A 15,354-nucleotide genomic window follows, 5' to 3' on the forward strand; every position below is an offset into this window, starting at 1 on the left:
TCAATAAATGATGCTGGGAAAACTGGATTTCCACGTGCAGCTAGACCCCTACCTTTCACCTTACACAAAAATGCATTCAACATGAATTAAGTACTTAAGTCTATGACCTGACACCATCAAATTATTAGAGAGCATTGGAAAAACCCTGCAAGATATAGGTACCGGCAATGACTTCTTGGAAAAGACCCCAGAAGCACAGGCAGTCAAAGCCAAAATTAACATTTGGGATTGCATCAAATTGAGAAGTTTCTGTACTGCAAAAGAAACAGTCAGGAAAGTGAAGAGACAACTGACAGAATGGGAAAATATATTTGCAAACTATGCAACTGATAAAGGGTTGATAAACAGAATCTACAAAGAAATCAAGAAACTCCACAACATCAAAACAAACAACCCACTTCAGAGATGGGCCAAGGACCTCAATAGACATTTTTCGAAAGAGGAAAGCCAAATGGCCAACAGACACATGAAAAAATGTTCAAAGTCACTAGCCATCAGGGAAATGCAAATCAAAACCACAATGAGGTTTCACCTCACCCCAGTTAGAATGGCTCACATGCAGAAATCTACCAACAATAGATGCTGGAGAGGATGTGGGGAAAAAGGGACACTAAAGCAATGTTGGTGGGAATGCAAATTGGTTAAGCCACTATGGAAGTCAGTCTGGAGATTCCTCAGAAACCTGAATATAACCCTACCATTCAACCCAGCCATCCCACTCCTTGGAATTTACCCAAAGGAAATTAAATTGGCAAACAAACAAGCTGTCTGCACCTTAATGTTTATTGCAGCTCAATTCACAATAGCTAAAACCTGGAACCAACCCAAATGCCCATCAACAGTAGACTGGATAAAGAAATTATGGGACATGTACTCTATCGAATACTATATAGCAGTCAATAACAACAAAACCAGGTCATTTGCAACAAGATGGAGGAATTTGGAAAACATCATGCTGAGTGAATTAAGCCAGTCCCAAAAGGACAAATATCATATGTTCTCCCTGATCGGCGACAACTAACTGAGCACCAAAGTGGAAACCTGTTGAAGTGAAATGGACACTATGAGAAACAGTGACTTGATCAGCTCTTGTCCTGACGGTTGATGTACAATGTAATACTTTATCCATTTTAGTATTTTTTTTGTTCTAATATCATTGGTTGAACTCTGTAATTAACACACAATTATTCTTAGGTGTTTAAATTTTAACTGAAAAGTGCTCTCTGTTAGGAATGTGGAAAACATTATGCTGAGTGAAATAAGCCAATCCCAAAGGGACAAATACCACTTGTTCTCCCTGATAGGTGACAATTAACTGAGCACCAAAAAGGAAACCTGTTAAGTGAAATGAACATTATGAGAAACGGTGACTTGATCAGCCCTCACCCTGACTGTTGATGAGCAGCTTAATATGTTATCCCTCTTAGTATTTTTTTTGTTTGTTCTACTTAATACTTTTGGTTGAATACTGTAATCAATACACAATTCTTCTTAAGTGCTGAAACTTAACTGAAAAGTGATCTCTGTTAAATATAAGAGTGGAAATAAGAGAGGGAAGAGATGTGCAATTCGGGACATGCTCAAGCTGACTTACCTCAAATGGTAGACTTAGAAACATACCAGAAGATTCCAATTCAATCCCATCAAGGTGGCATGTACCAATGCCATCTCACTAGTCCCAGTGATCAATTTCTGTTCACAATTGATCATAATGATAGGACTAAGAACCAAAGGGATCACATAAACAAGAATAGTGTCTGCAAATACTAGCTGATAGAATCAAAAAGAGAGAGAATGATCCAACATGGGAAGCGAGATACACAGGAGACCCATAGATGGCAGATGTCCTAACAGCACTCTGGCCTCAGAATCAGCCCTTAAGGCATGCGGATCTGGCTGAAATGCCCATGAGAGTATTTCAGGCATGGAAAGCCAAGACACTATGGGGAAAAAAAAAAACTAAATGAAAGATCTCCACGAGTGAGATCCCAGTGGAAAGAACGGGTCATCAAAGAAGGAGGTACCTTTCTCTGAAGGGAGGAGAGAACTTCCACTTTGACCATGGCCTTGTCTAAATATGATCAGAGTCGGTGTACTCAGGGGGCTTCCATAGCCTTGGCAGCTCATGACAAGAGCCTAGGGTGATTAATGAGGCCATAAACAAGAGTGTCAATTTGTTAAGTCAACAACAGGAGTCACTGTGCACTTACTCCTCATGTAGGATCTTTGTCCTTAGTGTGCTGTACATTGAGATTTAATGCTATAACGAGTACTCAAACAGTATTTTTCACTTTATGTTTCTGTGTGGGAGCAAACTGTTGAAATCTTTACTTAATGTATGCTAAACTGATCTTCTGTATATAAAGAGAATCAAAAATGAATCTTGATGTGAATGGAAGGGGAGAGGGAGTGGGAAAGGGGAGGGTTGCGAGTGGGAGGGACATTATGGGGGGGGGGGAATCCATTGTAACCCATAAGCTGTACTTTGGAAATTTATATTCATTAAATAAAAGTTAAAAAAAAAAGAAATGTCTACCATAGTAAGAGGCCCCAAAGATGTCTAACAAAGTCAATGGGTATCATTAAACTGAAGCCATCCCCATATGCAAATACCTACAACTCAAGGAAAGGCTTTAGGTAGTGACTATAGCAGGAAAGCAAAAAAAGAGAAGAAGTATCTCTTGTCTTTTTTTCTTTATTTACATCAATCCTCACTTAATAGTTTTACACTTGCTAGTGATTGCATATGTGTGCATGCACATACACTTCCCTTTCTACCAGCAAAATAATTTCCCTGCCTGATAATTCTTCCTCTCTCAGACTCCACTAACTAGGCCTTTCATTTACTGTCTTTCTCATCTCTCATTCTGTCTCCTCTTTTATTGCCTCTAATATCAGTTCAGATAGGTTATCATTATCTCCTTGTGATTAATTCTACAAATTTATCTCCAGCTCCTATTTCTTCCATATTTGTAGCCATCTGCTGATTATTTCTGCACAAATATTCAATTGCAACACACAATCAAAATGTACGTACTCTTTCATCACCTCCCTCTGCTAGCTTTCTCTTCCTCCTGGGCTTCCTGTTTTAGTTTCTGTTTATTCTTTTACTCAGGTCATTCAGACTTGGAAATATGATTGCTTCCCCCTTGAGATCTCACTTCACCTTGACCCACAACAAATTTGTTGCTAATTCCTGTCCTTCCTAGCTCAGAAATTGTTTCTGATGTATTTCTGCTCACCTGGACTATATTGTTGTAGTTTTCAAAGAGAAAATTGATAAGAGCTGGCATCGTGGGTTATTGGGTTAAACCCTTCACCTGAGACACCAGCATCCCATGTGAGCACTGGTTCATGTCCTGGCTGCTCCACTTCTGATCCCATTCCCTGCTGGAGCCTAGGAGGACAGTGGAGTATGGCCCAGGTAGTTGGGCCTCTGCTGCCCACCTGAGAACCCAGAAGGAGCTCCTGGCTTCAGCCTGGTCCAGCCCTGGCTATTCTGGCCAACTGATGAATGAACCAGCAAATGGAAGATTTCTCTATCACTCTCTCGCTCACTCTCAAATAAACGAATATTTTAAAAAATATTTGAAAGAGAGGAAAAGATCTGAAATTTCATCTACTGGTTCACTTCCCCCAAGAAACAACAGTGGCCAAGGGGCCGATACTGGGAGCTGGAAACCCAATCCTGATCTCTGATGTGGGTGACAGTGACCCAATTACTTGAGCCATCGTGTGCTACTTCCTAGAGAGTGAATTAGCAGAAAGCCGTAGTTAGGAACTGGAGCTAGGAATCAAACCCAGATAATCTGAAAAGCCAAACAACCAGGCCAAACATACATTTTAAAAAAAAATACCTTTTTATTCTAATTCTATACAATACTGACAGCTGAGTCTTCCTGAAGGAAAATTCTAATTTTGTTCCTTCTCTACTCATAAATGTTTAATATCCTTGGCTGCAGAAATCTTAAGTTTCTTTTTTCTGGTATCCCTGCCATCTATGGTCCTCCTCCTTCCTCACTATTTCCTATTATTCTCCTTCACAGTCTGTGCGCCTGGCCAAATGGACTTCAGACTTATTCTAAGTGTACCTCCAACGCTGTGCTATTGCTCCCTCTGCTCATGCTGTTGCCTCTTTTTCCAATCATTATTAACAGGCCTAATTTTTTCTCTAACATAAATAATCTGTTAATTAATTGACTACTTTTCCTAGTAAGAGTGCAGATTCATTGAATTAATTGACACATCTTAGATCCTCCCGGTAATTTGTGTGCAGTCAAATTAAAAACATTTTTAAATGAATGAGTGTTTGAGTTTCCTGCTTTTTAGCAATTACATCTGCTTGTTGCACAGCCTTTTGTTTTCCTTTACTGATAACTTTCTCATCTGCCTTATAATTTTTCCATAGGGTAGGAAAAACTTTGCTACAATGACCACCATCTTTCAGTATATTCAGCCCCTAGGAGATTGATCTGAACATTTCTAAGTGAAACAGATGATATAATTGTGAGAAAATGTCTAACCTAAACAAGGTTTAACATTGAAGTAAATTTCATAGGTTATGAGACTTAATTTTGCAATACTGGAACAATGTAGATGATTATTTTTGTATCCTTAAGTTTTATGAGTTAGAATCACTAATTTTAATAGTAATAACTCCTCAGAAAAGAAATAGATGTACATATTTATAAACTAGTGACATTCATTTTAGTTTCAGAATGGAGACATTTATACCCCAGGGCCAGTTTTGTGGGCTAAGTTGCCATGCATGATGCCAGCATCCCACTTAAGCACAGATTCAGGTCTCATGTGCTCCACTTCCAATCCAGCCCCCTATTAATGCACCTGGGAAAGTAGCACAAGGTGAAACCCTGTATTTAAAGAGAAAATTATATTCATAAATAGAGCAATGTAATATTCTTAAGCTAAAGCAAAATATTTCAAATTATTACATTGTATAAAGCATGTCCTTTTATGAGCATAATCACAGAATTTATATGATCTTTCTGGGAAAGTAAGAAGAAACTCATCAAAAACATTTCAGTAGTCTAATTTTTAATTTCTTTTGAGCAAAACAGATCTTCCATTTTAAAAGAAGAAACCAAACAATGTCTTTTCTTCTAGTACCAAGAATTGGAATATATCTGTATAGGGATAATTTGTGCCCCATTACATTTGTAGTTTTATTTGTGTGTTAATATGTCAGTTTCTGAGGGTAGGTCACAGAAGGCCTTCCTACATGGCTGAGGGGCTCATCATTCATGCTGTAGACAAAGGCGCTCCATTTCTATTCAGCATGAATAACATTTGTGCTGCTCAATTGCATTATGTTCAGGGTAAAAATATTAATCTTTTGTGTTTTATCATAAAATACTCTGTGGTGTTCTGGTTAAAGTTTCAGTAAGTTATAAATAGAACAAGAACTGATTCATACTATGGAAGTTTATTTGTGAAAACAATTAAACTCACCCATATTTTTCATATAAGATACTTCAAACTCACTACTATGGATTTATAGTTGCCTTTGACATTTGAAAGTTTTGTTTCTTCACACAGTATGGAAATTCAAAAGATTTTTCTTCTTAGTTTATTTATTAGACATCCTGTGACTCATAATTGATCCTATTTTGCTAACCACATAAAAGCTAATAGAATTAGTTTGATTAGCCTGTATGTTCTTTTAAGACAATTCAACATTGCAGAGCATATTCGAGATGTTTATTTATAATCAGAAACCACTAGTTAAATACCACATAACATATGTTATAAGACATTTTATACATGTTTCTGTATAAATACCCTGTTGGGTTTTTTTCCATTTATAATTGGAAGAGAAATAAATTTGGAGCGTGTTCAAATAGCATTGCCTGAAGAGGCTTTTGGAAGCAGTGGGAAAACACTTTGCATAACCCCAATTAGTCTTGTTTTCCATATTCAGGGCAGTTCTGTTTTTCAACATATCCACTAAACATGGTGATAATGAAAATTAATATGGTTAGAAAGCAATTTAATAGCAAATGTTTATTGTTCATAATTTGTTATTTCCTGTTATAATTTTCATAAAATTTGTCAGCTCTGAAAAAGAAGTTCAAGGAGTGTGAGCAAAAAAGTAGACAGGTGCACCTGAATTATATGATAGATATGCTCCTGCAAAGCAACATGAAACACATTTCTTAACAAATTGAATTATATTTCTATTGCACCTGGTGAATTCACTATTTCTCATAATAAGTAAAGCCTGCTTATGGATCCAAACAGTTCAATCCACATAAGAATGCACTTGTAAAATGATCCTTTCCAACAATTTTTCTTGTGGATTTATTAATAATGAGAAGAAACTTAATAACAAGATTAATGCTAGAACCTCATTTCTATGGTCTTTTTGCATTAAATTTTGGTTATAATATTTCTCTGGCCCTTTCTTCCTTTAAAAACTACCGCAAACGGGTTACCAGAGGTTGGGAAAGGTAGGGAACAGGGAGGATAGAGAGATTAGTTTTGGGGTATAAAAATATAGATAGGAGAAATGCATTGCAGTGTCCTGTAGCATAGTAAGGTGACTATAGTTAACAATAATGTATTGTACAGATTAAAATAACTCCAGGAAAGGATTTTGATTGGTCCCCACTCCATGAAATCATAAATGAGGTCACATGTATGCCAGTTACCTCAATTTGATCATTATAAATTTTATACATGTGTGTGTATATAATACTATCATACTTTATCCCATAAATATGTATAATTATTATTATAAAATAAATATATTAGAAAAAATAATACAATTTATAATTTTAGCTCCATATTTTTCTAAGAATACATGTGCCTAAAAGCAAACTCTATCATATATATATATATATACATATATATATATATACTATGCCTTGAGGAATGCAATGCAAAGGTGAATCAAGCACAAATGTATCCGTTAGAGAATATACAATCCAGAAAGGTGGAGGGGATAGGTATGTGGGGTCTCCTGTCTACATATGCTTATGCCTCACATTAGGTTCAATGCTCTTGTTAACAAATGTCAGGAAATATTAACAAATGTCGGGAAAAATGGACAAGGAAGCAGCTTGACACATTTGCTCAGTGTGCAGGAAAACAACCCACTATACCAAAAGAAAAAACTCTAACAACTCCTGATATGAGTTTTCCTTCCATGAACCTAGAATCTAAGCTCCATGAGGGTGAAGTCTTTAATTTATATCTCATTACTGTATCCCTTGTCTACTACGTAGCATAAAGTAAATATTTGTTGAATGAATGAATAAGTTTGTGACTCCCAAAGGAACAAGCAAAAAAAAAAAAAAGAAGAAGAAGAAGAAGAAGAAGAAACAGTTCCTAAACTTTGTCTAGGAGAAAATTGCATGTACCAATGCCATCTCACTAGTCCAAATGATCAATTTCAGTTCACAATTGATCATACTGATAGGTCTAAGAGCCAAAGGGATCACACAAACAAGACTAGTGTCTGCCAATACTAACTGATAGAATAAAAAAGGGAGACAATGATCCAACACGGGAAGCAGAATACACAGCAGATTCACAGAATGGCAGATGTCCTAAACAGCACTCTGGCCTCAGAATCAGCCCTTAAGGCATTCAGATCTGGCTGAAGAGCCCATGAGAGGCATGGAAAACCAAGACACTCTGGCAAAAAAAAAAAAAAAAAAAAAAAAAAAAACCCTAAATTAAAGATCTCTGCGAGTGAGATCCCAGTAGAAAGAAAATAAATTGATATATAACTTTTAAATATTTGCTAAATTATATACTTGAAATCTCTATTTATTTACAACTGAAATCCATCTTTTTGTAATCTTATTCACTTACTCGCTCTGCCATAATTACATATGAATTCTGCATTGAAACATCCTTTTAAAAATTTATTTATTTATTTTGAAAGTTAGTTAGAGAAAGGAGAAACATTTTCCATCCATGGGTTCACTCCCCAGATGGCTGCAATGAACAGGGCTGAGCCAGGCCAAAACCAGGAGCCAGTAGCTTCATCTTGGTCACCCATATGTGTGGCAAGTACCCAAGTACATGGACCATCTTCTGCTGCTTTTCCCAGGAAGCAGGGTAGGAGTTGGAGGAGCCAGGACACATACCAGCACCTGTATGGGATGTCGGCAACACAGTCACCAGATTTACTCATTATGCTACAATGCCAGCCCAAAACGTCCTCTTTTATCTTGATAGGCATATTTTTTCCCTTCTTATACTATTATTAAAAAGTGGTGTATGTATAGTTCAGCATCTGCCAAACTTCCTCTCTAGCTGGTGAAATTCAAACTTCTCTGATCACATGAAAGAAAATATAGGGCTGGCATTGTGACATAGCAGATTGAGACACCACATGTGATGCCAGTATCCCATATAAGCACCAATTTGAGTTCTAGCTGTACCACTTCTGATCCAGCTCCCTGTTAATACTCCAGAGATGCAGTGGGGGATGGCCCAAATGCTTGTTCCCCTGCCATACACATGAGAGACCCAGATGCTTTTCTAGGCTCCTGGCTTTAACCTAGCACAGCCTTAGGCATTGCAACCATTTGGAGAGTCAACTGACAGATTAGAGTGAACTGGCAGATGGAGCAAGCTGTGTCACGAACCGGGTCGCCTCGGGGGCCCAGACCCCCTCCTCCTGCGAGCATTCGGTGGTGACAGGGCCTGGCTGCACTCAGGCAGTGTGTGTGTGGGGGGGGGGGGGGGTTGTGGGTGTGTAACTCTGACTTTCAAATAGACAAATCTTTAATAAAAACAAAAAAAAAAGTAGAGGGTGTTAAACCATCTGAAAAAAAGAAAATATACCTCTTTAAATCATGTCTTCTTAGAATTCATTTGCTTAGAACATTCTATGTCTAGTAACTAAATTCAATTTGCCTCCCTCATCCAAAGTGGAAGGTTTACTATATTATCAATTCTGCTCAGCATTTATACCAACAATTGTAACATAAAATAGAAAACAATATGTAGACTATACGAATTGTGAGACCAATGCTATGAGGAGTTCAAATTCAAGTGGACCTTGAATTAATTTTAAAAATATTTCTTATACCTACAAGTTTTGAGGAAGAACAATCTAGATAAATAGAAGCATTTGAACACAAATAGAGCAACAGAAGAAAGCATGGTTCAACCTTACAGGCAAGTGTGTGTGTGTGTGTGTGTGTGTGTGTGTGTGTGTAAGAATTGACAAATAAGACCATGGAGGGCCTAGCTGACTTGGTAATGATTGTGTGGTCATTGAGAGTTTTTCTCCAAAGATCTTAGATGATAACAATTAGATAATACTGATACAATTGCACTGACAGCCAACATACACTATAGGAAGGAAAACCAGTTAGAAAGAAGTAGCAACCATCAACCTTAAATGTAGTGAGAACATGAATCATGCTAGTGGAAGTGAATGGAAAACTGCAAGTTTTCTTTAAAGGAAGAGATATCAGAAACTAGCAACCAGTTTAAGAAGAGATGAATGGCAAATGATACTGAGTTTCCAAGATTGGAAGTGTTATAAGCAGGAAACTGGAAAAGGAACAGATTTGGCAGAGACATAAAGTAGATACCCAAGACAAAGCCAAGGGAATGATGTGTATTATAGAATGACTGAAAAGTGCAGCCGGCAGAAGGGCTGCTATCAGGCACGTTAACAGACATCTACCAAATAGTGTCATGGACGACAAGGAAAGACAACATTTTAGTGTTAGAGAGATTGCCAATTTAACTGAGCACCAATGAATTTTCTAACAAGAATTTTCCAACAAGACCTTAATAACCTTTGACAAAACCAGACTTGCTAAAATGCAGAAGATAGGTAAATTTCAAGCTACTACAGATTGTGTGGAAAAGATCAAAAATTATAAAAGATGTGATACTATAAATCAAGAAGTTTGTCATTAGGTACATTATGTTATTTCTAACTCCTGAAATTAATTCTCACAAGTTATAGTCATTGCACAGATTTAAAAATATGCTTTATTTCATGCCCTAGGATACAACACTATAAAGAAGATGGGGTACGGTACCCAAAAGTATGATTTAATTAGGATATACTCTTTAAAAAATAAGATTTATTTATTTGAAAGACAGAGTTACAGAGAAAGAGGAAGAGACAGACAGAGACATCTTCCATCTGTCGGTTCACTCCTCAAATGGCCTCAGCGACTAAGGCTGGACTGGCCGAAGCCAGGTGTTTCATCCTGGTCTCCCACGTGATACAAACACCCAAGTTCTTGGGCCATCCTCTGCTGCTTTCTCAGATGTATTAGTAGGGAGCTGTATCAGAAGTGGAGCAGCTTGTACTTATGGCACACGCATGGGAAGCCATATGTGATGCCAGCCCTTGTGATATGTTCTTGATATTAAAAACATCAGTGTTTGGAGAGGAGGGATGATATTGGAGTTATGATTTTGAGTACTATAGTTTTGTAGGAAACTATACTGTGAATTGCCCTTTCCATCCTCTCCTACACATCTGACAATGTGTTTGGGGGTAGCTTCAACTAGATGCCTTGAAAATTAATACCATCGACTGGTAGATCCATACATTCAAACCTGAGAAAATTTAAGACCATCAAACATGTGTGTGCATATCTGTGTGTGCGTGCGTGCATGCATGCATGCATGTGGATGTGCAAGTCAAGAAATGAGAGAAGGGAGGGACTGTGTTGGGGAATATTTGGATATTAACTACACTCCAATAGTGGTAGGACAGGGAAAGTAGGAGTCTTTTTCTTGGGGTTGATATAGACCGCTCAGAAAAGAGAGTTGGCCTAGAGTTGTTTTATGTCCTACCCAAGGGGTTCTTCTATGCAGATGACCAAGATGACCTTGACATTCCCTTCTGCTTGACTAACCTTATTCAGGCTTCTTCCTAACTCTAGGTTCCTAACCTTTCTTTTGTTAAGCATTTACTTTAAAAAAAAAAAAAAAAAGTTCAGTGGTAAATTCTCTCTGCCTCTTTTGAAATGTAAATCTTTTTAAAAGCTTCTTGTGGGTTTTACAACACTGGAATATATTTCTCAAGGACCTGGAAGGCGTCCCTTTGAAATGGAGTCCAGGGAGTTAGTGTTCCCATCCCTCAATTCTATAGGAGGAGCCTAACTTCAATGGGTACCTTGCTTCAAGTTGTAAAACTGCCTCTTGTTATAGGAATAGGAGAAAATTTACTTATCCTTTGGGTAAACCCAATTAGCAAATACAGATGGCCTGTGTTCTTCTCACTCTAGCTCTTAAAAAATTCCCCACCCTTTTTTCAAACTCAGACTTGAGTTCTGGACTTTTCTCCCTTTTGCATTAATCTTAGAAACAGTCTTCTTTTTCTGTTAAGTCTCTGAAACTTTTGCACTGACACAGGCAAGTTGTTGTCAGTAGCAACAGTATGATTTTAATATGAATATTCAGAATAGGACCAAGATAGCAGTAACCAAGCCCAGGAAAACAATAGCTTCAAGTCCTAGAGTTGCAGTTTCAAAATTTCAAGATTATACGAATACCCATGAGACATAGGGTTGCCAGATTTAGCAATTAAAAACGTAGAACATTTATTTAAATTTAAATTTCAAATAACATTTTTTTCTCAAATATGTTCTAATATAAATATATACTGTATGATGTTTGCATTATACCTACAATAAAAATGTATATGCTGTTTCTCTGAAATTAAAACCCAACTAAACATCCTGTATTTTATCTGGCATCCCTACTGTGAGAGAAATAATCAGTTTTAAACATCTACCAATCCCATAGAGCAAGAAGCCTGCACATAAGCCTGTATCAATTGCCAGTTCTAAACTTCTCTTGTTGTACGTCTCTCTCTCCTTTCCACACCATCTTGCTTTTGGCCACCTTGGATAGTAGAAGGAAGTAGGGAAAGTCATATGTCTGAAGCAATATTAAGTGTTAATAAATTTCTTAGACTAGATATTGTTTCCAAATCATTGTGTTAGTTAGAAAATAGAACATATGGGAACTGCCAAATTTTCATTCAATGGCAAAGAAAATTAGCCTGTTGTAAGACAAAAAAAAAAGGAGTTGCATTTTCAATAACCAATGTATTACACTGGTTCACTACACTCATTATATAGAATAAATGTGGATATACATGGAAAAATAATTATTTTTAAAATTTTATGTACTTCAAGATAATTAGATTAGTCATTTAAGGTAGTAATTCTAAAATTGATAACTGCATATATATTATAGTAAAACCACTAATAAAATATCTAAGAATTATTGAAAAACACCAAATATTAATGAATAGTAATAAAACCCTTCTAGGAAAGAGTTTTCATTTTCTAGAAAACATTCCAGGTATTATTTTTTTTTCAGATTTATTTATTTGAAAAGCAGAGTGACAGAAAGATCTTCCATTCACTTGTTCACTCCCCAAATAGCCTCAATATCCAGGACTGGGCCAGGCCAAAGCCAGGAGCCAGGAGCTTCATCCAGATGTCCCTCTGGTGGCAGGGGCTCAAACACTTAGACCATATTCTGCTGCTTTTCCCAGACAGTTAGCAGGGAGATGGATCGGAAGTGGAACAGCTGGGACGTGAACTGGTGTCCATATGGTGTCATGAGGTGTAATTGTATCAAAATCCATCAATTTCAAGTTCATATTATATTTTGGTTAACATAATCAGCCATTTGTGTCATCGAATATTTTGAGAATCCCATGAAAACTTTAATTTCATTTATACAAGTACATAGATTTTTCATACAATGCTAGGGTGTTTCTTGATACCTAAAATGATCTATTCGCATCAGATTAGTGTTCTTAGTCTAAATCTTTCCTCTGGACTGATGATCCATTGAGACAATGACTAAATTTATTATATTTATGTATCTAAATTAATTAAAATTGTATATTTTTATTAATATTTCTAAAAGAATACTGTAACCATTTTAAGTGAATACTAATTACAAATGCTATGTTTTTATCTACTTGAATTGCAATATAATGCTCTTAGAACATACAGATATGACTTTTTTTTTAGATGCAGGTTTACTTTTTCCATCTTTCAATGGGAATTCCTATTTAGAACTGCCTTTTTTTACAAACTTGGATGATATGAAGTTTATCCTGGAGAAGAAACATAACAGAATTGTTACCATCTACTTGACCATAAAAACAAGCAGTTTAAATGGAACCATTCTGTACAGTGAGTATTAAATGTTTGACCTCCTGTATGTCATGTTTCTTTTTCAAATGTTCACCTACTGAATCAATGAATTATTCATTTAAATATTGTGGGAAAAGTTGTCTAGCCCAATACATGAAGCATTGCAAAAAAGAAATCTTAGTTCTTTGTAGTTTTTTAGAAGTTTCTTTAATTTATGAGTTACTCAGTGGAACATGACTTACAAACAGGCTCTGAACCAACAAGAAAGAATATAGCAAGCATACGAATGCGATAGCATTTGGCTGCAGCAGTAAAATATAAATGCTGCAAGTGTTTCAGAGCATATTTTTATTATATAAATCACTAAATATGAATTGATGACTTGGAAAAATGTATTCCAAAGCTGGGATTCGCTTTACAACTGGAAAAAATTACTGTTACTCTTTTAGCAATATCTATTATCTTGATATAAGCTGGTTTAAAACGTAGGGTTAACAATATTTATTTAAGAAAATGTCTATATCCAAGATACTCTGCATTATTACTTAGTATGTTCACAAGAGTCTCTGTAATCAGAATTTATAGGGTTCTTTCTTCCCTGACTGAACATCATCACTGAGGTGTATTACCTTCAGTACTCAAAATGTAATGATTGTTTTATTTCTTTGAAAATGAGTGTGCAGTAGTTTTAAAAATTCCTTATATTGAATATATAATTTTTCAGTACTTTAATTGATTGCTCACTGTGGGGCAACCTATTATTTCCCAAATGATTAACTCCTCTACTTTGAAATAGTTTGCAAAATTTGATCCATCAGTTTGTGCTTTCTATACAAAATTTAACCCTTTTTATTATTTTACTATGAATTAAATACCCAAAAGAAATATTTTCAAAAACTGGATTCAGTTAGAAGTTCTGAACATTAAATTAAAACAGAATTTGGAAAGAAACTGACTAGTCAGAACTAGGCCAGCATTGTTTATTCCCCAGTAACATACGTACCCATGTTTAAATGATGCCTTTAGAAATCTGATTCATTTATATTAAAAGGGAGAGAGTGAAGAAAGGAAAAATGGAAAGCTTGTTTTTATATATGAAATCTAAGCTCTGGTAGAGGACCATGACATTTGGAGGTAATAGTGCATTACAGAGGAAACAAAACAAAGCAAAACACAGAACAAAAAACACAAACATAATAATTTTAAGCCACAAAGTGAAGTGATTTTCTAGCTTTGCAATTTTTTAGGTTGTATAGAATTGGAAGGTGTTTCCTTGGGGAAAGTGTGTTTTTACCAACTAAAAACAGCTAGTAGTTGAAGCAGCAGCCAACCAACCTCTGGGAATTTTTGCGCTCTGGGCCCATGCTCCTGGCTCATGTCCATGCTGCCACTCAATGTGCTCTTTTTAAGGCCACAGAAACACATACTAAGCCAATACACACTCTCTTCCAGTTGGTGCTTTAAAGTAAATCCAGTAGAACTCAAGCTGAAGTTAGTGCTATAGGATTATTTCTGCCTTTCTTATGCTATGACCTACCAAAATGATAAAACTAGAAATTGTTAGTAAGAAAACAATGCCACTGTAATAATCATCAATTTTTGTCCTTATCTTATATGATATTGCTGTCACAGAACTAGATATGTTGAGGCTATTTACCCAAGAGAATTTTATAGTTTGTGAATGGAGAAAATATTTTTGCCTGCAAAGCATTGTTTTTATTCTCTGTAAGGTGGTAATTTAATCCTACACTGTTGGGAATACCTCAGCAGAATGTTTTGTGAAGTTTCTGCTTTCTCCCCTCTTGGAATTTGTCAACCTCATAAAAGCCTCACAGTAGATGAACACAAAGATTTTTGTGATTCAGTTAGATACCTATAGTTTAAAAGGTGTTCTATAGTGTGATTTACAGGTGAATCTTTTTTCCATTGAAATCAGTATATTATGTGTAAGAACAATTAAAAATAGTGAGGAAATTAAAACAGATATTTCCTGTTAGATTTTTGAAGTAGATTTGGCTTTGGTTGTTTTTCTTTTCTTTTCTTTCTGTGTTGCCATTTATTTCACTCCTGAACATTTCAATTCAACTCAATTTTATTTCACAAACATTTATTGCACATGTATATTTTTTGTCATCAAATAAGGGAAAAGGATAGAGAAATAGGCTGACAAACCAGTGTCAGCTTTGAATTATATTCCTAGTTCAGAACTGTACATTTATCTTGT

The 15,354-nt window shown here is 36.1% G+C and overlaps 1 protein-coding gene across 1 annotated transcript in view; it reads left to right on the forward strand.

The window, feature by feature from the left end:
- The window catches only part of EYS (EGF-like photoreceptor maintenance factor), a 1,804,868-nt gene that overhangs the window by 1,399,106 nt on the left and 390,408 nt on the right, over window positions 1-15,354 (forward strand). The window contains 1 exon segment of the mRNA XM_089333540.1: window positions 13,005-13,169. Within this exon segment, the coding sequence (XP_089189666.1) occupies window positions 13,005-13,169 (165 nt within the window).

The sequence above is a fragment of the Oryctolagus cuniculus genome, chromosome 5 (genome assembly GCF_051225735.1).
Source record: "Oryctolagus cuniculus isolate XC-2025 breed Fujian yellow rabbit chromosome 5, ASM5122573v1, whole genome shotgun sequence".
NCBI lineage: Eukaryota > Metazoa > Chordata > Mammalia > Lagomorpha > Leporidae > Oryctolagus > Oryctolagus cuniculus.